The 24,422-nt window shown below is 42.8% G+C and overlaps 1 protein-coding gene across 1 annotated transcript in view; it reads left to right on the top strand.

Moving 5' to 3' along the window:
- Positions 1-24,422, top strand: part of LOC139386907 (receptor-type tyrosine-protein phosphatase N2-like) — a 144,508-nt gene that overhangs the window by 109,721 nt on the left and 10,365 nt on the right. The window contains exons 15-19 of the mRNA XM_071132783.1: positions 6,190-6,402; positions 11,649-11,834; positions 16,247-16,394; positions 16,858-16,931; positions 23,381-23,458. Of these exons, the coding sequence (XP_070988884.1) occupies positions 6,190-6,402; positions 11,649-11,834; positions 16,247-16,394; positions 16,858-16,931; positions 23,381-23,458 (699 nt within the window). The remainder of the gene's footprint in view (positions 1-6,189; positions 6,403-11,648; positions 11,835-16,246; positions 16,395-16,857; positions 16,932-23,380; positions 23,459-24,422) is intronic.

Genomic DNA, 24,422 nt, shown 5'->3' on the forward strand with positions numbered 1-24,422 from the left:
ATAAGATAAGAAACCCCAAACAATTGTACAAATGAGAGGCAGGCAAGCGCAGGATCCATTCATATTCCCGACAAGCTTTTCAACAGCCAACTCTGAGCTCTCCTCAAGCGTTCGCTACACAGTCGGCAACATGTGGAGGCATCACCATAGCAACCATTGGATGTGACATGTGGTACAGACAGGGACCCGAGGGCCGCTGAATATAAGGAGGGGCTCGATCCCCTACTTTGTCCAAAGCGAATAAATCATCACCCACACACATCTCCGCCACTCCTTTCCGCGGGAGTAGCGTGCTGGTATGGTTGAGGTTTCTCTAAAGAGTTTGTCAACGAAAAAATAGCTATTGGTGTATTTTATTTTTCTCCAAGCTTTCACCTCATTTGAGGAGAAGGCTTACCGGTCAGGGCAACCGCTGCCGTGCGCCTTTGTCACGGCTGAATTAAATGGAAGAGAGAGACTGTGAACTTTTGAAAGACGAAAGAACGGACTGAGAGGAGTCATTCACGCTGATGTTACCGCCGCTGCTAGTGTCTATGCAGCGACTGCCGTGTCGTGCGTGCTCTCGGATGGAATAGCTGAAGCTCAAGGAATCTCTGTAACATCTCAACATGAATTTGGGTAAATACTCGTATCAGATTAGGCGACGCATTATTGCAACACCGCTTGGCCTCACTTCTCTCTATCTCGAGATATCTCATGTTCAGCAAGTGCATGTGGTCTATTGGTGATAATCATCCAAATGGACTTGGATAACATTATTTTGATTGTGTTTCGAGTTCATATACTTATCTATTAACCTATTTTGTTTTGTCATACATAGGCTATAGCCTGCTGGTCTTTTTGGATAATTGCGCATTACGCATGACGTTGTTGTATTTCATATGGTGAACATGCCTAATCCTCTGTTGGTATCAGTATATATTAATTAACCATAACCTGAAATATAAATTCAGTAGGCTCGTATTTGTTATTTATTTCTCTCACATGTCGACCTATTTTGACCACTCTTCTATAGAAATCTGAAGTTAATGCGCGGTGCACTGTGTAGCCTACCTGGAGTTTACGCATTAAGAAGATTGACGGCTCACAGTTGCCAGGGGTCAACTCAGTGCATTTTTCTGTAGCCTTGACACAGTCTTTTATATTTGAATCAAAACTGTTCAAAAATGTAATTTTGGGGTGGTTATTTTTGGTTATCTAGTCTATTTATGATGTGTTATTCTGATATATTGAAGTGAACAGACCTTATTGAAATATAGAACAGTTATTATGCCTGCAATGGTGGCACTTCATGTTGTCATTTATATGGAGAATTTACTTGTTTTAATGGTGTGTACAAATGATTAATTTGGAGGACCATCATGCATCACAATATGAGTGTACATATCAAAGTTATTGGCTATCTATGTTTGCCAGTTTGGCGGACTGAGATCCAAAGAACTGAATAGAATGGAAACAACTTCCACTAGAGTAGGCCTATATATATATATATATATATATATATAATGTGTGTGTGGATATATATATTATATTATATATATTATACATATATATATAATGTATGTGTGGATGTATATATAATATGATTGATATGTGTGGCAAATTGTGTTAACAATTTATACACTAGTGAATCGTTAAATTGTCCTCTTGAAAAGTGTGTATGTGTGTGTGTGTGTGTGTGCATGCCTGTTTGCTGAAAGGTTTTGTAAATGGGGGTGAACTTTTCAAAGGCATTGTATTATCTGAGGTTAGGGAGAGATCATTGTTACCTCACAGTAGCTGGCTGAAAACAATAGTTAGACGCCTCTCTCCCCCTGACCTTTATTCAATGATTCAGAATAAGCCAGAGCTGTAGAAATCCATCTGCCTTTTGTCTAAGGTAGCCTCACTAATCTTTCATACCCCCTCACCAAGCCAACCAACATCCCTCAACTCAAGCCCTCTTCCTATGCCATCTAGTTCACATACTAGAATTTAAAAACTATAAGGGCTGGATGGGATTTACTCGGAGGGGTCTCTAATTTTATAAGAGAGAAGAAGAGACCTGGGTTTCAATATGACTCCCTGTTAAAATAAAGGTGAAATAATGGTGAAAATAAATCCATGTTTTTAAGCCTATGGAATTGAAGAGTTTTAGTGACTTTATTTTGTATGTCCCGCTATAGAACAGAATTCAGACTTTGCTTAATTAACAGTTTTCTCTCATCATACTGTAAACCTGTATAACCTATGGATTGTATTAGAAATACACTTGTCTTTTATATTCTGACAATTTTACAGCAATAATACATACATTTGAACAAGTGCATCTGCATACATTCTGCATGGTTTTTAATTTCAACAACCCTCGGATCATTAAGTATCCTTTCCCTCTCTTTCTTCAGATTATTGTAGCCTATAAACTATTGTTTCTCTCGGGAGAATCAGTGTTATTTTGGGCACACTCACCTACATCTGATATGTGTTGAAATGAAAAGCTTGACCCCAGAGTGTGCAGCATCCATCCTTGACAGCTATGCTAATGCTTTTTCTCCAATGCATGCTGAGGAGGAGCTGTGGATGTCAGATCACGTTTGCCTATGTGAAATTGAAATTTGCAAGTACAATTGCTTCAGGACAGATGGACAATAGACCTCTCGGCATGAAAGGAACTCCCTTCCCCTTTGCTATCTGAGACCATTTTTTCAGCTTAATCATTGTTTTTTTTGTTGCATGCATTAAGCAGTGTTGAAACAAAATATTTTTGGCCTACAATTAAGCTAGGCAAGTGTAAGTTAAAAACCCAACAGCAACCTAAGTGATTCATATTATGTAAAACATTAGATATCAGACTACAAATGGTCTTCATACCACATTTGTTTGCAAGGAAATGTGTGTCAATTTCAGAAAAACTATTTTATAATGATTTTTATTGGCACATATTTGTATCTATTTTTGTATCACCAAACATAATTAAGAAATGCAATTTTTGGGGCATTTCTTGCCATATATAATGGGATTTAATCTTACACAGCCCTCTGTGCGTCAAGATGTTGCCATGTCATTTGATTGAAAGTGCTAAGCCGTTGGAGAGAGAGGCGGAAAGGAAGGCCCTGGAGCTGCAATATTGAAGAGAAGATTCTGCCTTTTTGTCTGTCTGGCTGGTCTGCCTGGTAATATCTATTTTATGCTTCCTTTATACTGTACCAATGAAAAGGTCAAACATTCTCTTGTTGTGGTATTTTTTTTGTAGATGCATAAAGAAATGTAGGCCTTCAGATAATAATCACACACACGATACACATATTTACTTTGAACATTCTCCCTCAGCAAGCTTTTTGCTTTTCAATTATTCTATATTTTTTCTATGCCACAGCATCTGGTTCTGTGGTTCTGCACCAGAAATCAGAATCTTAGCTCCTCATTTTTCATAGATGCGATTTAACGGCAAGCAGTTGAAGTCAGGCTACATTTGTTTGAATCAATCGAGAGGGCAGCATAAGCATCTGTCCAGTGAGGGAAGACTGAACAGTTACAGTTTGGAAACTAAGTATGGCTATTACTATCCAAGCAAGATGCCATTGATCCTTCTCTATGAAATTTAATTTGACAAAATAATGAAATTATTATAATCTTTTTTGGGGAGGGTGGCGGGGGTGGGGGTCCGTGGAAAAATATATTTTGCAGAAGATTACTGGAATCAAAGCAAGTGTGTCATGCAGTTCAAATGTATTATTAGTGAGTGTCTACAATAAACATTCTGCCCAGTTTATTTAGTCATATTTCTGTAAGATGCATCAGAGCGTTTCCGGTATTTTTTTCTCTCTCTCTGAGACTGAGAGAAGGTCAGTGGAAACACAATGCTTAGAATCTTTTAGAATTGAATCTTTAGAAAATAATATCATATTTTTTAGACTGAGAAATGCTATTTTTTAGACTGAGAAATGCTATTTTTCATCCTAGCACTGAGGGCCTTGGTGAGACTGATAAAGAGGAGAGTTTCCCACTGTTTCCTTTTAACACAATCACATTACCATGCAACCAGGCTTTACAGTAGAGCTTAATGCTCCCAGGCAAATTGGACCCCACAAAGCATTGGGAAACTGTTGTCTCCCTTTGTAGAGCTTTCTGCATCCGTTCTTTTAAGGTGCTGAACACAGCCAGCTATGAATGAAATCAGAGGGAATAGATCTATACCGTTCACTGTAGTGGCGGGGTACCCTGTCTCACAGCCTCACAACACAAGGCATTCCAGAACAATCCTTGTGCAGCATTCAGTGGCCACCCCTTCCAACCTTCCACCTCCTTGGGGCTTACACGTCTGTGACAGGCAGGCAGGCAGGCCCATCTCACAATCTGTGTCCCAAATCACACCCTATTCCCTATACAGTGCACTACTTTGACCAAAGCCCTGGTCAAAAGTAGAGCTTATAGGGAATAGGGTGTGATTTGGGATGCCGCCACAGCCTTTTTTTTAACACACATTTCCATTAATTGGGATGCAGACTGGTCCGGCCCTAATCCCTACGACCCCTGGCCTGCCACCGACTGACACACGTTCCACCAATATTTTCTTACTAGGTCTTTATGATGCAGAGAGAAAATGAGCCTGAACTTTAAATGAGGGCCTTGCTTTTCTGCAATGTAAGACAAGGTAGAAAATAGAATGTGGCAGGCTGAATACATAGCATAAAATGACTATTAGAACAAGATCATGAATAGCCTAGTCAGGCATTCATAATGGTGTGAGAGAGGGGGGTTGTAAATGCATTTTTTTGTAACACTACAAAGAGGATGTAAAAAATAATAAGGAAAAAAATGGTTTGCTAATTATTCCTGTCTTGAAGCAAACAGCAGAGTCGAGCCAAGCTTTTTTCACTATTTATTTTTGATCATTCTGTAAAAAAAAAGGGGAATTGTTGATCTGGTAGTTGAGAGCTGCAAATTGCAATCCCGTCTCTTCACTCGTCCCCCCTGCTCCGTATTGTTGCTAACATCATTTATGCTGTCTCTAATGAGAGAGAATTATCAGGCTATTGTTGATTCACCGTGGCCGGGGTCTGTGTCCCAAATGGCACCCTATTCCCTATGGGCCCTGGTCACAAAAGTAGTGCACCATAAAGGGAACAGGGTGCCATTTGGGACATAACCCGGGTAGAATGGAACACGACCATTATCCCAGATCACTGGCCTCTGAAATGAACTCCATGTAGCAGTAAGATGGTCTGCTTTTAATGAACAACATAATGAATTTCCCTTCTTTATATGTTTTAGTGCATGTAGTGCTTTTTCCCTATGTAGCCTACTTGGGTATAGGTTTATATGGTGTTTGAATTGAGTACTCTGTCTATAGCGGGATTTCTTCCTAGCAATGTACTGTGTAAAATGAAGTAGGCTAAATTAATCCTAAAGTTTGCTTTAGATACGTATTTGGCAGTGATTAAATGCTTGACAGGTTGTAGGTACTCGACAAGTCATTGGCTACTAGTCAAATGTCCTTCTGTTTGTAATGATGTCATAGGAAAATACAGCAGGAAAACTACTGTGTCAGGTGAAGCTAACAGTGGTTGGGTTAATACATTCTAAATATTTGTTATTTTATTCAATATATTCCTTAATAATCTACATTTTGGGGAGTTGATGTATTCCGTGCACTATTGGACATATATGATGGAGCAAAAACACTTGATGATCCGATATTTTATCTGCAACTATATGCATACTTTAATATGTCCCACCAAAACATGTACAATTGTAGATCACTGGCTTATTGTCTCTAATGGATCAGGAAAATGTGTGAAGTCTGAAAACACAACGTCACATCTCTCTCCCTCTCCCCCCCACCCTCTCTCACTCCTCCCTCCCTCCCTCACTCCATCTCTCTCTCCCTCTCTCTTTCCCTCACTCTCTCTCTCTCTCTCGCTCCTCCCTCCCTCCCTCCCTCCCTCCCTCCCTCCCTCCCTCCCTCCCTCCCTCTCTCTCTCCCTCTCCCCACCCACCCTCTCTCTCTCTCACTCCTCCCTCCCTCCTTCACTCATCTCTCTCTCCCTCTCTCTTTCCCTCACTCTCTCTCTCTCGCTCCTCCCTCCCTCTCTCCCTCTATCTCTCTCTCCCTCCCTCTCCCCACCCACCCTCTCTCTCTCTCGCTCCTCCCTCCCTCCCTCACTCCATCTCTCTCTCCCTCTCTCTTTCACTCACTCTCTCCTACAGAGAAGCCAGATCAGCCAGATTCCCACCAAGTACAGCGCGGCCGAGTCCGCCAAGTTCCTGATCCTGACAGTGGTGTCTATCCTTTGCATCGTGGCTGTGCTGCTGGCCTCCATCGTGGTCTACTGCCTCCGACACCACTCTCACCTCAAGCTCAAGGAGAAACTCACCAGCCTGGGAACAGACACAGGCAGCGATGCTACGTCCACCTATCAAGTAGGAGAATATATATCAGACGTTATGTTGTGTACACTTCACAGGAGGCTGGTGAGGGGAGGACGGCTCATATTAATGGCTGGAACGGAGCAAATGAAATGGCATCAAACACATGGTATTTGATACCATTGCAACTATTCTGCTCCAGCCATTACCACGAGACCATCCTCCCCATTTAAGGTGCCACCAACCTCCTGTGTTACACTTGTTTATCTACTTGTGGTTTGTGGTGTAATTTACTTTTTCATTTCATTTTTCATTTGTAGAGTAGTATGCATTTCTTCCATTCCTTTTTGAGCGTTTGGGAATTTGGAAAATGGAAAACGATATGAACCCAAATGGTTTGCGGGTGGCATTGTCTGTCTGTGCTGGTAGTCATTTCAATTCCCCTCTCTAACAGGTGTAATTATCCTACGGCCTGAAAGTCCAGTTGTGAAATTCAATTTATAGAATCCGTTATTAAGTGCCTTTTTAAGCAAAGAATTAGATAGAAATTTCTGCCACTGACCATTCTCCCTGATCTGTTTAAATGAGTGGTCCTGTGAGCATTCATTTTAGAATGAGCAGGGCCACAGCCCTTCTCTTTGGTACTTACATTTTACAGCACTTTAGGTGCTGTCCTCAAGTCATTCTAATACGTATAAATAATACTAGCTTAGGGTATTCAACTTTAATGTTTCTTTCTACTTTCAAATATATTCTATTTGACTGTGACATATTTGGATGTATTTCATATTAACCAACAAGGTGGCTGGATAGTTTTATTAGTCTTAAATATTTTTCAGAATCCACTTACTGCTGGGCTCCTGCACATTTCCGCTTAATTGATGTTTACTGGGCCTTTACAGACTTTGATTACGAGTCAGTAGCTTTTCCTAAGGCATTTAACACCTTGGTCATGCAACTAAAACCAATGCCAATATTGTATATTTTGATATTAAGTCATTTCACTAACATACTACACATGAAATTACAATACAATGCTTTGTTGTGATCCCTTTGCTGCTATGTTACACTCTCATAGTAGCTGTGTAGCATCCATCCTAAGGATATATAGAAGGATTCCCTTGACTGAATTGAATGTACGCCTGTGTGTGTGTGTGTGTGTGTGTGTGTGTGTGTGTGTGTGTGTGTGTGTGTGTGTGTGTGTGTGTGCGTGTGTGCGTGCGCTGGCCCAGCGCAGGGGACTCTTTAAAGCTACATGCAATTAAACCAGAAGGGTAGCAGCGGGCAGTTTGACGACCGTACTACATACACACATCACTGAGTCACACTTACATTCTCACAACCTCACTGCATGCTAATGACCCAGGCCCTGGGTGCGTCTGTCTGAGCCTCTGAGGCCATGGTCACACACACACACACACACACACACACACATATATATCACAGAAATCTCTATGCCTTAGGTCTCAGCGTCTCTAAGTTGTCAGCCATATTGTCCTGTGATATGAAAATATGATGTTCAACTGGTTGACACTGAAAGAGAAACGCTTGATTGACAGGCTGCCTGCTGTCCCTATATTGTGGATGATGCCTGTCTGTCAGCCAGTCTCCAGTCCCCTGGATTTCCAAGAGAAACACGGGAACTGCCTGCTGAACAGTCTACTGAGGTTGATGTTATCCCTCTCTGGCATTCCGCATCTCTCTCAATTCAATTCAAGGGGCTTTATTGGCATGGGAAACATGTGTTAACATTGCCAAAGCAAGTGAGGTTGATAATATACAAAAGTGAAATAAACAATAAAAATTAACAGTAAACATTACACATACAGAAGTTTCAAAACAATAAAGACATTACATTGGTCATATTATGTATATTTACAATCTCTCTCTCTCTCTCTCTCTCTCTCCACCATATTGAGCCTTTGTTTGTTTTAGCACATGGGCAAAGCCTAATAAATAACATAAATACAAACTATTATTTAATATAAATGCAACCCATTGTTTAATCTTGTTCCAAGTAGATTTTTCACTTTTGAATTCCCACATTTCTAAAGCAATGAAACCAAATCCTTGTAAATCATGAAATTAAGTTGGTTAAAAATCATGACATAATGACCCCAAGCACATTCTGTGCATAACACTTTTAGATATATTGGCCCCAATATTGGAAATCTAACAGGTTATTTTGTATCCACTGTCCCAATAAGCCACGCCTCCAAATATTTTAAAACGCTGCCACCGCTACATTTCCCACACCGCTATAGACGACGGATTGCCTGACAACGTCACAAAAATGATGAGCGCGCTTTGCAGAGGTAGAAGGCTGTGTGTTTTTCTGATTCGGAACAGTCAGATAGCTGCCGTGTGGGGAATCGTAGGTTGGTTTCAGTTAGTTGTATATTGTTATTGATGCCATGTCTTGTTTGGAGGTGACTTATGTCACAGCTATGCTAATATATAAAATTCCCTAGCTAGCTAATCAACAACTGTATTGATGTATTGTGCTTTAAAAAAAAATGTTTTCAATAAACATTTGGTGACTAAATATAGTTTACAACCTTGTCTGTTTTACCGCCAAAGTTGCACACGCATCGGTTTTGTTGCTAAACAACCCACTCGTCTATGCAATGCGCATAAGGTGTTGAAAGCAATTAAGAAGCTTTTATTCAATAGAAAAAAATCACATCGATCGGTCAAATGAGTTATTTTATTTCAGACAAGTTGAATAGCATAGGTTGGTCGAACCAAAGCGTCATTTTGGATCATGCCATTCATGCCTTTACAGTGTAGTACACTATACAGGGAATGGGGTTCCATTTGAGATGCTACCATGGACTGGTGTTGGAGGCTCGCTAGTCTCTCAGTGACAGACTACGTCAACATAAATGGTACCATAGATCTGTCATGGTACAAAGGGATGTGTGAGATCACGAGCAGCTTTAGTCCCGGGGCTTGGGATTTTCAGCACTGGTTATTTGGAAGAATCACGACTTCGCAGGTGTTAGCATCTTTCGAATTTCAGATGGGGAGGGGACATTTGGCCCAAAGACTTGCAAAGAGAGAGGGTGGGGCACTTTGTTCTGGTTCCGATCCTCGTTCTATCTCTTCTCTTAACACGTATGGACCCAGAACTTAATCGAGCTTCTGAACATTTACACAAGACTGGGTTTACCGAGATCAGAAGCTCACCTACACTGGCCACTCTTCACAGATACTTCCACTGCCCAGGATGGTATATGGCTGCTTCCCAAATGGCACCCTATTCCCTATTTAGTGACTCATAGGGCTCTTGTGTCTTTCTGTCCGTGTATTTGAAATCAAATGATAGAAGATAATGATATTATTTTATGTCAGGCCAGACTTTATTTTGTGAGCTAGCTAGTGCGTTCTGTATCATCTGAACCAAATGCATTGGAATACATTTCCATAATCTAATCGATTTTTACAAGGTAAACTTTAACAAACAATCTGTGTTCATTTCCAGATTTTCGTGTGAGAAATATTAGATAACACATTCAGAGCTTGTTTTCAAACATCAGTTGAAGGAATGAATAATGTAACATCTGACAACTGTTCCAATGTCTGTCTCAGGCTCACACGTCAGAGAACAGATTTATCTATCAATCCAGGGTTTTTGTTTTGAGAATTTCTCCATATCCTGCAATATAACATGGAGATCAACCATATACAGTATAACAGACTGACACTAGGGAGCATCCCAAATGGCACCCTATTTTCTACATAGGGCACTACTTTTGTCCAGACTCTGACCTACATAGTGCACTACTTTTGACAAGGCTCTGAAAAAAACAAGGTAATACACTATAGAGGGAATATGGTGCTATTTGGGACACAGCGCTGTTCATTTCTCCTTGGACTGGGCAGTGCCATACTAAAGCTGTAAATAGGTCTTATTTCATTTAAACCCGACCTTGGTGGAACGTTTTTCTTTTTCCTCCTCGTCTGTTTCATTTGGGTTTTTAGCAGGCAGCTAATTGAATATCTCAGGGGAGGCCATTTTCATATGGGGCCTTTTTAATTAGGACTGATGGTGGTAACCACCAAGTCCACCCTGTAGAGTTGTTGGAATGTGAATGTTACAGCCTGCGGTAATGGTGCGGCTGTTTGGCTGTCTGGAATGGAGCTGTAGCAGAGGGATTGGGGAGAGGAGAGGCAGGCCTTACCTGGTGGCTGCTGGGAAAGACAGGCAGGCAGGCAGGCAGGCAGGCAGACTGACAGATTTTGTAGAATTGAGTGGTTATAAGCCACTCGACTTATAGCATGTTAATAGATTGGAAATATGACGGGCTGGATTCCTGTATTTCTCTATAATGTGATTCCTGTATTTCTCTAATGTGATTCCTGTATTTGTTTTGTATATTTTTCTATAATGATATTATATGTACTTAAACTGAAGCTGAGTGGTAGCACACCATATACTCGTTCCAGTGAATGGTACTGAGGGAATGGGTGCTGGTAAAACAAAGACAGACCTAATTGCCATGGTTATGGCTTGGACAGCCAGTGGATCAATGTCACAGGGAGAATAAGGATAAATAGTGAGATAAGATATCAACTGTAATGAAATTGCTTGTGATGTCACTCACAGCCAGTGTTAATCATTGTTATCGCTCTCCTAATGACTGGAGCATGTGCAGCTCGACGTCCTCTGGCTACATCCCCAGCTGCATTAGATCGCTGCTCCCCGACAGACATCCTCATTCGGCCGTGACTGAGAAAAATGATCATTTCAACTCATGGAGTAAACGTTATAACTGTTTCAGTATTTCTTAAATATTTCTCGAATAATACTTCAGTATTACTGAAAGAGCAGGTTGAACCCACGCTGGAATACAGAAATACTCAAATTATACCACAGAAGGTCTTTTGTATAGTAAGCCTTTGGTATGTCGTTGACGCTGATAGTATGCAATCTGTAAATGTTAACGTACGCAGTATCAAACATTATAATACAGCCGTCAAACCCCCATTGGTTGCTAATGTGCCCACCGAGGTAGTGTACAACAGGGACATAACTTTAGTGACGCCTGCCGTTTCCTTGGAGATGGTCAGTAACACGAGAACCTCATTCGAGAAGCAGCCTTTGGAATGTCTACATTTGAAAGCCTAATAGTAATCAATTTAACGTATACCATCAGAAACCAAAAGAAAATCCATTGTTTTGTAATGGCAGGTCTTAAGAAACGTTAGCATATGAAAAACCTGTATTTCAAAAGAACAGAGTAGCATATTAATCAGTTAACTTTGTAACTGTGCTTGTGTCCCTCCTCCCTTCCTAGGAACTGTGTCGTCAGCGGATGTCGGTCAAGCCGCCGGCGGAGTGTCCAGAGCCGATGCACAGTGTGGCGCCCCAGTTCAGCGACGGGGGGCCCATCGTCAGCCCCTCGGCACGAAGCTCCTCCACCTCCTGGTCTGAGGAACCCGTCCACTCTAACATGGACATCTCCACTGGTCACATGATCCTGGTAAACATCCGTACCGCTACTGACTCACCCTATCACTGTCTGCCTGTGTGTCTCTCTCTCTCTACCTCTCTCCATCTGTCTTTCTTTTTCCATATCTCTCTCTCTCTCTCTCTCTCTCTCTCTCTCTCTCTCTCTCTCTCTCTCTCTCTCTCTCTCTCTCTCTCTCTACCTCTCTACCTCTCTCCATCTGTCTTTCTTTTTCCATATCTCTCTCTCTCTACATCTGTCTTTCTTTTTCCATCTCTCTCTCTCTCTCTCTCTCTCTCTCTCTCTCTCTCATTACATCCACATTTATATGAGCATGCTTCTTCCACGTCTTCTCTTCCCACATATTCAAATGTTCATTGATTGTGAATAACTCTGTCTACCATTGTAATTGCAGTGTATATCTGTTCTTCACATAGCTCTATCTACATGCATTACACGCTCCTCACAATATGTGATAGAAGGGCCCTGGGATGTGTTCAATAGGCATGAAGCTCTTAATTGCCCCTGAGATTTACACCAGGAATATGTGAGACACACACACACACACACACACACACACACACACACACACCGGTCGGCCCTCTGAATGGAGCAGCAGTGTAAGGTGAGAGAAAGCTCTGTGAGCTTCAGTCCATTGGACAGCTCCCTGGCAACAGATAGTAATGTGTGCTGCTACTCAACTGAGCCCAGTTTCTACAGATTGGCCAAATTGTTTGTCCCTTCCTCCTACGTACGGCAGTTGAAATATGAGAATGAAGTAAGCCACGAGGCCGTCGTTGGAGAGAGACTGTTCACTGTTCATGAGACTGCGTCTGGCTATGGTTGGTTGGTATATATTGGAGCCAGGCCAGGGAAGTGAAAGGAAATGACCCATGAGGCATGAGCCACGCTTCCCGCCCTCCCACCCCCGGCTGTGCCCCACCCCCTCCATCATTCTAAATGCCCTGCTTCATCACAATCTGCATGAGACTGTGGGAGGTCCATGGGCACGCTCCTACTCCTCTCTCTTCTTCTGCCATGAATCTCCTCTCTTCTCTCCTACCCCCTCTCTCATCTCTCTCTTCTCATCTCTCTCATCATCTCTCTCCTCTCTCTCCTCTCCTCATCTCTTCTCTCTTCATCTCTCTCATTTTTTCTCTCCTCATGTCTCTCTCCTCTCTTCTCTCTCTCCTGTCTCTCATCTCTCTCTTCTCATATCTCTCTCATCTATCCTCTTTTATCTCCCCCTCTCTTCTATCCTCTTTCATCTCTCCCCTCTCTCTCTCCTCTCTTCTATCCTCTTTCATCTCTCCCCTCTCTCTCTCCTCTCTTCCATCCTATTTCTCCCACCCTCAACAACAACAACTGTTACTGTGATCCATCTGCCAGTAAAATAATGCCAACTTTTTGATTGAGTGGTGTTGATGTTTCCCTCTTCTGTTCTTTTCCTATGTTCTGGGCTCTTTCTGAAAAGTGACTGTTAATCTAGCCACAGTGAATGTTCTGAGTAGTTTCCTCTGTCATATTATATGACCAGTCAGAGCTGAACAACCATCGGAGGAGGGCTCATATTGAGTTATCACAGGCAGTGCAGAGAGACAAACATGTCGTCAGTACCAGCAGTCCAAGCTTCACACTTGCGCTACAGTACGTTGTAGAGTGATTCATATTCTGGGGTTCAGAAAAAAAAACCGGATTGCTTTCTAGGTTTATTCACCCCAAATGAATTGCCTGTAATGCTTCAAATCCCACTCTATCATGATACCCGACTGATTTGTATTAGAGAATTGCCTTGCACCATCTTATCTATGTTAATGTATTACTTTGTCCCATGGTACTTGTTCAGAATCTGACTTCATACAGAGATTTGGCTGTGTCTTAAGCAGATGAACATACTCTATATATAAAGCACATTATCTTGTCTTTTGTTGCTGGCCCAGTAATTGTTCTAGATTATACCTCGTGGAGTCTATAGAGATTAGGGATTTGCGAAGCTGCCGAGTGGGAAGTTATTTAGAAGATAGCTGAGTATGTTATGTGAGGGTGTGTGGGTGTGGTGTAATTTGGAGTGTTGAGTTACACCACCATTTTGCAGGCACCACGTGCGTTCCAAATATGAAGAAATATGCTGTTTAATCACTTTAATGCAGGACAGGGAGCGTTCATGCTGGAAAGCACCATGTGTTCAGGAGTAAAAGGTCTTAATCTTCCATGATACCCGCTATTCCATGTCTGTGTCCCAAATGGCATCCCATTCCCTTTGTTATGCACTCCTTTTGATGGGCCCCTGTTCGAAAGTAGTGCACGGTATAGGAAATAGGGTGCTGTTTGGGACGCATCCCAAACGAGCTTAAGCCAGTACGAAGGAAAGTGGCCTTATTATAATAGTGTTGTTAGCGGCATGTGATGCTGCAGCTTCCTCACCGTAGTTTGTGATGCTGCAGTTGTACACAGTTGTTCCCGTCCCTTTCCTGTCACCTCTGTGTCTGCGTCCCAAACGACACCCTCATCCCTACGTAGTGCACTCCTTTTGATGGCCATACGGTGCCACTTGTGACACATCCAGTCGGTGTAAAACCAAGCAGCTCCTATGTGCACCTTTCACCCAGGTGCTCTAGTCTCGTTCATTACGAGGCTCTAGCCCTGCCACGACGTCATCGACGGCCCTGAGCTGAGCACTAGCTCCTCATCGAGCGTTATTTCATTCTGATTTTATTGAGCACCTTTTGGCAGCTGTAAACCCAGCAGTAAAGGGATTAGCCAGTGTTTGCCTGACACATGGTGATCTCAGCACCTCCTGATTGGATTGCAATAATCCCTTTACACAGTACAAAACCCCATTACTCTGGCATTAACGCAGAGGAGAGTGTGGCTGTCTGATGCCTGGGAGGGCTGGTGGAGTGGTAGGGGATGGAGGGGTAGAGGTGGAGGGGGTGAGGTTATCCGGGTAGGGTAACAGTGCAGGATGAAGGTGCTGTTCGATAAGGGGCTAAATCAAGGAAGGGTCATGGATTCATGGCCTGCTAAAATATTGAGCCTGTATCCCAGACTGTGTTCGGTGTGTCAGCACATAGTGTAATATGTATTGATATGATATGGAGGCCGGGACATATTGGGATAGCGTGGGCAGGGATTAAAGTAGCATTGGTGTGTGTGGTGTGTGTGTGTGTGTGTTTGTGTTTGTGTGTGTGTGTGTGTCTGTGTGTGTGTGTGTGTGTGTGTGTGTGTGTGTGTGTGTGTGTGTGTGTGTGTGTGTGTGTGTGTGTGTGTGTGTGTGTGTGTGTGTGTGTGTGTGTGTGTGTGTGTGGTGAACCTAGTGCTGATCATCCCTGTACGCTGCATTAAGGCACTTCGCTTTCTGAATCATAGTGAGAAGGATCCAGTCAAGGTTGAGTCCCAAATGGCACCCTATTCCCTAACACCATAAGGTGCGCTATTTGGGACGCAGATAAGATATCTGTCCAGGACAGATTCTATTTCAACAAATACCCAATATATCCTGTTAGGAGAAAGTCCATTAAGCCTCTCTAAGTACTCACCATGAATCTAGATGATGTTCTCCCCATTGTAATCTTATGTTATTAATAGAATGACATTAGGGCTGTCCCAAATGGCACCCTATTCCTTATATAGTGCACTACTTTTTTTTTTGACCAGATCCCTATGGGTAGTATGGTAGTAGTGTACTACGTAGGGAATAGTGTGCCATTTGGGGCATAACCTAGGAGTCCTTTTAGGATGCTCTTTTGTTTTGTGTTAAAGAGATATTCCCGGTGAGTGTTAGATACTTTGTGTATGGACCCTGGATCATCAGTGATGTCCAACAATCATCTCAGCCCAACTGTCCTCTTCCAACAGAGAGGAACAATAGCTTGTCTACCCTGATGGCCCCAGTGCTGAAACATTCTATGTTTCACATTTAGCTTTGACAATCTCATTAGCGGCAGTTAATCAAAGTCAGTGCTCCTGACTTAATTATGAATAGAGCAGGAGAGGTAATGGTCTTGGCTGAATGGCTTGTCATTTAGAGGAAACTATTCCTGTCCTCTTACCAGGACCATATAGACACCATGAATAAATGGGAGGAGTTTGGGTTATGAGCTCACTTCTCCTCTAATAAAGACACACACACACACACACATATATAGGAATCAAATGCCACAAAACATTTGCATTACTAGTATTAATATAATGTCTGCAATGAAATGCTCCTGCTGAGTGAAGAATACTATATTTCAAGTCTCCTTATTATGTCTACACCTTGCTTTTCATTGCTTCTTCTTGGCCAGGTAGCTATTGACGAAGCCAAAATGAAATTCAAATAAATCTTCTCTTCCCTCCCTGGTCTTACATTGTGGAAGAATACACACCAACTGATAAACCAAATGGGTACAACTCTAGTTATTTCATCCATATTGAATCCATATGTTTTCCGTCCTCCCTAGTTTTACATGGAGGACCACCTGAAAAACCAGAATCGTCTGGAGAAGGAGTGGGAGGCTCTGTGTGGGTACCAGGCTGAGCCCAACGCCTCCACTACAGGCCTGGGGGCCGGGAACACAAAGAAGAACCGCTCCAATGCTGTGGTGGCCTGTGAGTTATTTTGGGGCGGTCCCAATCCTTCCATATTCTTCCATGTTTATTGGATAGAGAGGAAAGGTAGAACAGTGTGTGCTGAAAGAGCAGTGAATGGGATTTGAACCCCTTCTCCCAGCAGTATAGAGAGCAGTTCTCCTGCTCCCCAGACCTAAGACAGCTTTACCTTCATCTTGCACTTTGATTTGTCCCTGCATTATAGGTGATTGACCTCTGAGTTAAAATACTGTCTTAAAATGTTGTTACATATCATGTTACTGTCAATTGCACCCATCTGAGACCACTTTATATGATATATGGAGCAGGTTTCTTTTAGGTTTAAGTGATAAGCTAAAGGTTATGTTTGAGTATGTTTTTGATTATTTCAGTATTCCAGTACTTGAAACACACTGCAGGCAGGCCGGGTCGGGTGCTGACGCCTTGTTGAGTTGGTGCAATAATTCCTCCATTCATATTTCAGATGATCACTCAAGAATAACCTTGAAGGTTGAAAACAGCCAAGGCAATTCAGATTACATCAATGCCAGCCCAGTTGTAAGTATCTTTTCTGCTTTATACTGAGGGTGTGGCGTGCTGTGCTGACAGCCCAACAGGGATTTAGAATGAACAAAAGCAAAGCAGTGTTTTTACAATATAATATTTGAACGGTTGCTTAGCTTTACTAAGATGCTTTGTATTTCTTATACACACTGTGTTTCATGCATTGAATATTCTTTATTTTTCACTAAAAAATCAAATAAGGTGTGAATATTCACATGGGGAAAGTTTGAGAAAGGGTACTATGGATGGTTCACCCTATTCATTATTGAAAGCACAGTTGATGTGTAAAGAACTGAGATATCACTATTATTCTCCCTGAATGACGCCGATGTTGGTGTATGTGTTGTTGTTTACTGTTTGGCACGGCTATGCAGTTCATTTAGGGGGGGTTCCGATGTTGGTGTATGTGTTGTTGTTTACTGTTTGGCACGGCTATGCAGTTAATTTAGGGGGGGTTCCGATGTTGGTGTATGTGTTGTTGTTTACTGTTTGGCACGGCTATGCAGTTCATTTAGGGGGGGTTCCGATGTTGGTGTATGTGTTGTTGTTTACTGTTTGGCACGGCTATGCAGTTCATTTAGGGGGGGTTCCGATGTTGGTGTATGTGTTGTTGTTTACTGTTTGGCACGGCTATGCAGTTAATTTAGGGGGGGTTCCGATGTTGGTGTATGTGTTGTTGTTTACTGTTTGGCACGGCTATGCAGTTAATTTAGGGGGGGTTCCGATGTTGGTGTATGTGTTGTTGTTTACTGTTTGGCACGGCTATGCAGTTAATTTAGGGGCGGTTCCGATGTTGGTGTATGTGTTGTTGTTTACTGTTTGGCACGGCTATGCAGTTCATTTAGGGGGGGTTCCGATGTTGGTGTATGTGTTGTTGTTTACTGTTTGGCACGGCTATGCAGTTAATTTAGGGGGGGTTCCGATGTTGGTGTATGTGTTGTTGTTTACTGTTTGGCACGGCTATGCAGTTCATTTAGGGGGGGTTCCGATGTTGGTGTATGTGTTGTTGTTTACTGTTTGGCACGGCTATGCAGTTAATTTAGGGGGGGTTCCGATGTTGGTGTATGTGTTGTTGTTTACTGTTTGGCACGGCTATGCAGTTAATTTAGGGGGGGTTCCGATGTTGGTGTATGTGTTGTTGTTTACTGTTTGGCACGGCTATGCAGTTCATTTAGGGGGGGTTCCGATGTTGGTGTATGTGTTGTTGTTTACTGTTTGGCACGGCTATGCAGTTCATTTAGGGGGGGTTCCGATGTTGGTGTATGTGTTGTTGTTTACTGTTTGGCACGGCTATGCAGTTAATTTAGGGGGGGTTCCGATGTTGGTGTATGTGTTGTTGTTTACTGTTTGGCACGGCTATGCAGTTAATTTAGGGGGGGTTCCGATGTTGGTGTATGTGTTGTTGTTTACTGTTTGGCACGGCTATGCAGTTAATTTAGGGGGGGTTCCGATGTTGGTGTATGTGTTGTTGTTTACTGTTTGGCACGGCTATGCAGTTAATTTAGGGGGGGTTCCGATGTTGGTGTATGTGTTGTTGTTTACTGTTTGGCACGGCTATGCAGTTAATTTAGGGGGGGTTCCGATGTTGGTGTATGTGTTGTTGTTTACTGTTTGGCACGGCTATGCAGTTAATTTAGGGGGGGTTCCGATGTTGGTGTATGTGTTGTTGTTTACTGTTTGGCACGGCTATGCAGTTCATTTAGGGGGGGTTCCGATGTTGGTGTATGTGTTGTTGTTTACTGTTTGGCACGGCTATGCAGTTAATTTAGGGGGGGTTCCGATGTTGGTGTATGTGTTGTTGTTTACTGTTTGGCACGGCTATGCAGTTAATTTAGGGGGGGTTCCGATGTTGGTGTATGTGTTGTTGTTTACTGTTTGGCACGGCTATGCAGTTCATTTAGGGGGGGTTCCGATGTTGGTGTATGTGTTGTTGTTTACTGTTTGGCACGGCTATGCAGTTCATTTAGGGGGGGTTCCGATGTTGGTGTATGTGTTGTTGTTTACTGTTTGGCACGGCAATGCAGTTCATTTAGTGGGGGTTCCGATGTTGGTGTATGTGTTGTTGTTTACTGTTTGGCACGGCTATGCAGTTAATTTAGGGGGGGTTCCGATGTTGGTGTATGTGTTGTTGTTTACTGTTTGGCACGGCTATGCAGTTAATTTAGGGGGGGGTTCCGATGTTGGTGTATGTGTTGTTGTTTACTGTTTGGCACGGCTATGCAGTTAATTTAGGGGGGGTTCCGATGTTGGTGTATGTGTTGTTGTTTACTGTTTGGTACGGCTATGCAGTTAATTTAGGGGGGGTTCCGATGTTGGTGTATGTGTTGTTGTTTACTGTTTGGCACGGCTATGCAGTTAATTTAGGGGGGGTTCCGATGTTGGTGTATGTGTTGTTGTTTACTGTTTGGCACGGCTATGCAGTTAATTTAGGGGGGGTTCCGATGTTGGTGTATGTGTTGTTGTTTACTGTTTGGCACGGCTATGCAGTTAATTTAGGGGGGGTTCCGATGTTGCATATGCACACTAAGTGTACAAAACATTAGGAACACCTTCCTGAGTCCCCCCCCCCTTTGCCCTCAGAACAGCCTCATTTCGTCAGGGCATGTGTTCCACAGGCATGCTGGCCCACACTCGATGTACAGTATATTCAGGTTTAGTTGATTACACATCGGCAGCTAAAAGCTGAATTGCAGTACCCAGCATAAACAAGCAAATACATACAGTAAGAAGTAAATCAGGATGAGGAAGCATTTATTTCAGGCTTATTGAACTTTTCCTGTTGGAAAACATCCAGAGTGTAGGCCTAAATACAGTATTTTACACCTGCTTAAAGTATCAAAAAAATGATGTTTTGAGCACAATAGTGTTCTGTAACTCAACTGTGAATGTCCAATGACCAAACATTTGTAAGAGAATGAGGGAAATAAGAACCATGTGAATTCAGTAACTGATCATACCCATTTGAAAACGGTTGTAAAATAAATAAACCTGGAGGCAGATCCCGAAGCATTCCATTAAAAGAAGCAGGAACACTATGCATTTCAAATCCAGGGGTGCGTCCCAAATGGCACCTTATTCCCTTTTATAGGGCACTTCTTTTGGCCAGGGCCCATAGGGATCTGGTCCAAAGTAGTGCACTATGTAAGGAATCTGGTTCCATTTGGGACACATCCCAGGCTTCGTCACACCAAGGTGCCTGGATGTGACTCACAACTAAACAGAAGAACCTTTTCCAAACACCGACCGACTGACAAGCATGATGGGTACAACCAGTTATACAGAAATACCTCTGCTTCTGGCAATTTGATTTCCTCACTCGCCCACGCGCACAACGTTGTTGTTGGCACTCAGGAGAATGTTTGTCTGCAAAGTAACACTGAATCCTAAAGCAAAACTTAAAACGATATTATTATAAGAATTGTGTAGCTGCCTTGTGATGGGGGCATAAAGAGCTTGTTATTTCTTCTCTCTACTGTAGGATCTCTGGTTTCAAGCCATCCTGGACTATTATTGCATGGCTTTGTTTTGAAGACATTACAGTACAGTGCACCTGTTGGTTTTAAGTTGAAGTGTATGTCGAGTTTCTAAGGATGCTCCAGCTTGTCTTATGGACTCTCACTTTCAGATCCTAACTACTTGTCCCTCACAATACATGGGGAACAAAACATCTGAGTCTGCCTCTCTCAATCCCATTGAATACCTTTTGAAACACCTCTGAAATGAGGCCCAGAACCACAGTGAATCACCTGATAAGCCTCGGTCCCCCATGGTGCGTTGGTGACAGACAGACAGAGACAGAGCAGTGCTCTGCAATAGCTGCCACCGACAGCCACCGGCCAGAAGGGAAGAAAGGCTGATAATTACAGCAACACAGGCCGTGGCTGAGCAGAACAAAACAGCCATGATTACGCCTGTCGCGTTGCTGCTTGCTCCTCATTAGGTCCCAATAATGACTAATCTCTCTCTCTCTCTCTCTCTCTCTCATTGTCTCTCTCTCTCTCTTTCTCTCCCTCTCTCTCTTTCTCTTTCTCTCTCTTTCTTTCTCTCTCTCTCTCGCTCGCTCTCTCTCTCTCCCTCTTTCTCTCTATCTCTCTCTCTCTCTCTGTGTATATATATATTTCTCTTTCTCTCTCTCTCTCTCTCTCTCTCTCTCTCTCTCTCGCTTTCTCTCTCTCTCTCTCTCTCTCTCTCTCTCTCTCTCTCTCTCTCTCTCTCTCTCTCTCTCTCTCTCTCTCTCTCTCTCTCTCTCTGTGTGTGTATATATATATTTCTCTCTTTCTCTCTATATAGATAGATAGAGAAAGAAAAATATATCTCTGTCTCTCTCCAACCTGGGTTCCTGGAAACCCATCAACAGCATCAGCCCCCCCATTCTACTGAATGGAAGAAACACACTCAAGAATGTCATTAGCACCAACTCTCAGTTGGGAGACAGCAGACACTTGGATGTGTGAGAGAGAGAGAGAAATTAGAGAGAGAAAAAAAGAGAACAACAGAGAGAGTGAGAGCGACAGAGAGGGAGCTAGAGAAAGAGAGAGGGAGGGAGAAGAGAGACATACACTGAGAATGCGTACAGTCAGTATTCCTCCCCCTCACTCTCTTTCTCCTCCCCCTTCCTCTCTCCCTCACTCTTTCTCCTCCCCCTTCCTCTCTCCCTCACTCTTTCTCCTTCCCCTCTCTCACTCTCTTTCTCCTCCCCCTCCCTCTCTCTCTCCCTCACTCTTTCTCCTCCCCCTCCCTCACTCTCTTTCTCCTCCCCCTCCCTCACTCTCTTTCTCCTTCCCCTCCCTCACTCTTTCTCCTTCCCCTCTCTCTATCTTTCTCTCTGTGCTGAGTGTTCTGAGAGACTTTACACTGAGCCTCCGTATTGAGTCTATTTTAACATTTTATATTTAACCTTTATTTATCTTGGCAAGTCAGTTAAGAACAAATTATTATTTACCAAGGACACAGTCCGTTTCTATGTTTTATCAGATACTCCCCAAGGGTATTGCGGACGTTAGTTTCTTCTTAGCAATGAGTCTGGATCTGAGGACCTCCCCAACGATTTCTAGGATGGAAATACATTCTAGACCGTCTGATTGGTCCCAAGTGACTTTTTGAAAATTGGTCGTTGGTTTTCATACTCTAATTGGTTAGAGATGTTCCAATCACGGATCACTTTGTTTTGTACAACACCCCTCATTTTGACGTCCCCACAAACAACTTCAATGATGGCAGTCTCAGACTGTAGTATGTAGCGAATGACAGCAACGGAAGAATTCCGTTTGAGTCGTCAAGCAAGGATATTGCATAAAACAGTAGACGTTTGTTGTATTTCTTTATTCCTTTTTTTTTTTTAAAGGCCAAAGCTAAAATGTTTGACTCCTTGTTAGCATTTGTCATAATTGACAACTATATAAAATGACTAAAAAGCACTTTACCATTTACAGCCCGTCTATTCTCCTCCATCCTTTAACAAATGCACTTTGCAGTGACAGTTTTTCTGCTTTAATTGAAATTCAAACATCTAGCTAGTTAATACTGTTCTTTTCTTCTCCCAGTTAATAAATTAAAGTTAAAAGTGTAATCTTCTGTGCAAACCCGAGTTCATTTAAAACATTTTATTATTTCAGTTCATAAAGCAACAGAATACTATTAAAGACCATTTTGTGTGTTCAAGCCTTGGAATTATCTGTCTTCTCCCATAATTGCTTCCAGCTAAATTGGCCTATCCAATTATTACATTTTCCATACAATTTGCATGGTAATAGGTATGACTGTCACTTACCTATTCTCGCATTCGCCCCACGTTTCTGGCCCACGCTTCTTTTCAATTTTCTTCGCACTCCAAGTTTGCGAGAGTTCAGCAGCCTTGTTGATTTAAGCACCGTAGAAGAAGAAAAGCCGTCATTTGGATTTGAGATTCATAGAAAGGAGTTCGTCCACAAACATTTGGTTAACCAGGGTGAATGGTTTTGCACCCTGCGTTAGCCCAATAGAGACCTTGAACGCTTCACTGGCCATCAAGGCTATTTCTTTGGAAGGGCAGGGCAGGCAGCAATACTCTGATTGTCCTTGTTCTACAGCCATTGGGGATGTTACTTTAAATCAGCCTCATGCTAAAATTGCTCTTACAGATTGTTAAATTGCCTTTTTCTATGTGATAATGATTCCGTGAAGTTTTCATTGGACCCGATAGTGTTGTTTCATTATGATTTAGTTTTACATTTTGATTTGATCTATTTTTCGATGGGACCCAGTCTAAGATTATTATTCTTTCTCAAAGCACCTATGAGGGTAAACTTTGATCCTGTACTTTATCAATAATTAAGTAATAACCTTTCTCTTCCTCTCTCTCTTGCTCTCTCTCTCTCTCTCTCTCTCTCGCTCTCGCTCTCTCTCTCTCTCTCTCTCTCTCTCTCACACACTCTCTTTCTCTCACTCTCTTTCTCTCTCCCCAGATGGACCACGACCCACGGAACCCAGCCTACATTGCTACTCAAGGCCCTCTCCCCTCCACGGTGTCTGATTTCTGGCAGGTACACTCCTCTCTCTCATAAAATCAATATCTTCTCCAGTCTTTAACAAGAAGGGAACCGTGTTATTAGCAGTGTAATTCAAACTGGAGACAAGTGCTTTTTGTAGACACCTTAGCCTCCATATATACCGCTACACAATCTAGTTGCAAATGATAATCAAATATCAGTATACATTATACATACAGATAGAGAGAAAGGGAGGTCGTCTTGAATTTGATTTGATTATTTCATGCAATCGATAAAGTGGTTCATTATTATTCTACCTCTCTGATAATGGCACTATGTAGGGAATAGGGCGCCATTTGGGATGCATATTCTGTCACCAGTATGCTACTTGAATTGTGCTACTGAGTGGAAGGAGTGCCTGGCCCAGCATGAGGACAACTGAAGTATGTGCCTCCCCCTGTCCCTGGACCCCCCTCTCTGCCTAATCCCTGTTGGAGAGGGGGGATGGAGGCTCTCTCTCCTCTCCTCACTAATCTTCTCCCTCTTGTCCATTCACTGGCCCTCTCCACACAGGATGCAGCTCTCTCTCTTCTTCACCTCTCTTTAGCTCTCTCCCTCCCCCTCTCTCCCGCGCTCTCTCTTTCTCCTTCCCCCGCTCTCTTCCCCTCTCCGTCCTTCCACCCTCCCCCCTCTCTCTCTCGCTCTCTCTCCTTCCCCCACTCTCTTCCCCTCTCCTCTCCTCTTCCCCTCTCCCCCTCTCTATCGCTCCCTCTTTCTCTCTTGCTCTCTTTCTAACCCCCTTTCTCTCCCCTGTCTCTTTCTCCCTCTCCCTCTCGTCATTAAGGCGACTCAGAGTTCAGAGAGCTTCCATATTCAGGCTTTAATTGAGGGTATTTTTAAGTGTCCATTCCAGAAGAATGATGTTCTACAGTCATCAAGGGCTGGTTTCCCGAGACACACATTAAGACTAGTCCTAGACTAAGAAGCACTTTCAATGGAGAATCAAGTAATAGCCTAG

This window comes from Oncorhynchus clarkii, chromosome 28 (assembly GCF_045791955.1).
Source record: "Oncorhynchus clarkii lewisi isolate Uvic-CL-2024 chromosome 28, UVic_Ocla_1.0, whole genome shotgun sequence".
Classification (NCBI taxonomy): domain Eukaryota; kingdom Metazoa; phylum Chordata; class Actinopteri; order Salmoniformes; family Salmonidae; genus Oncorhynchus; species Oncorhynchus clarkii.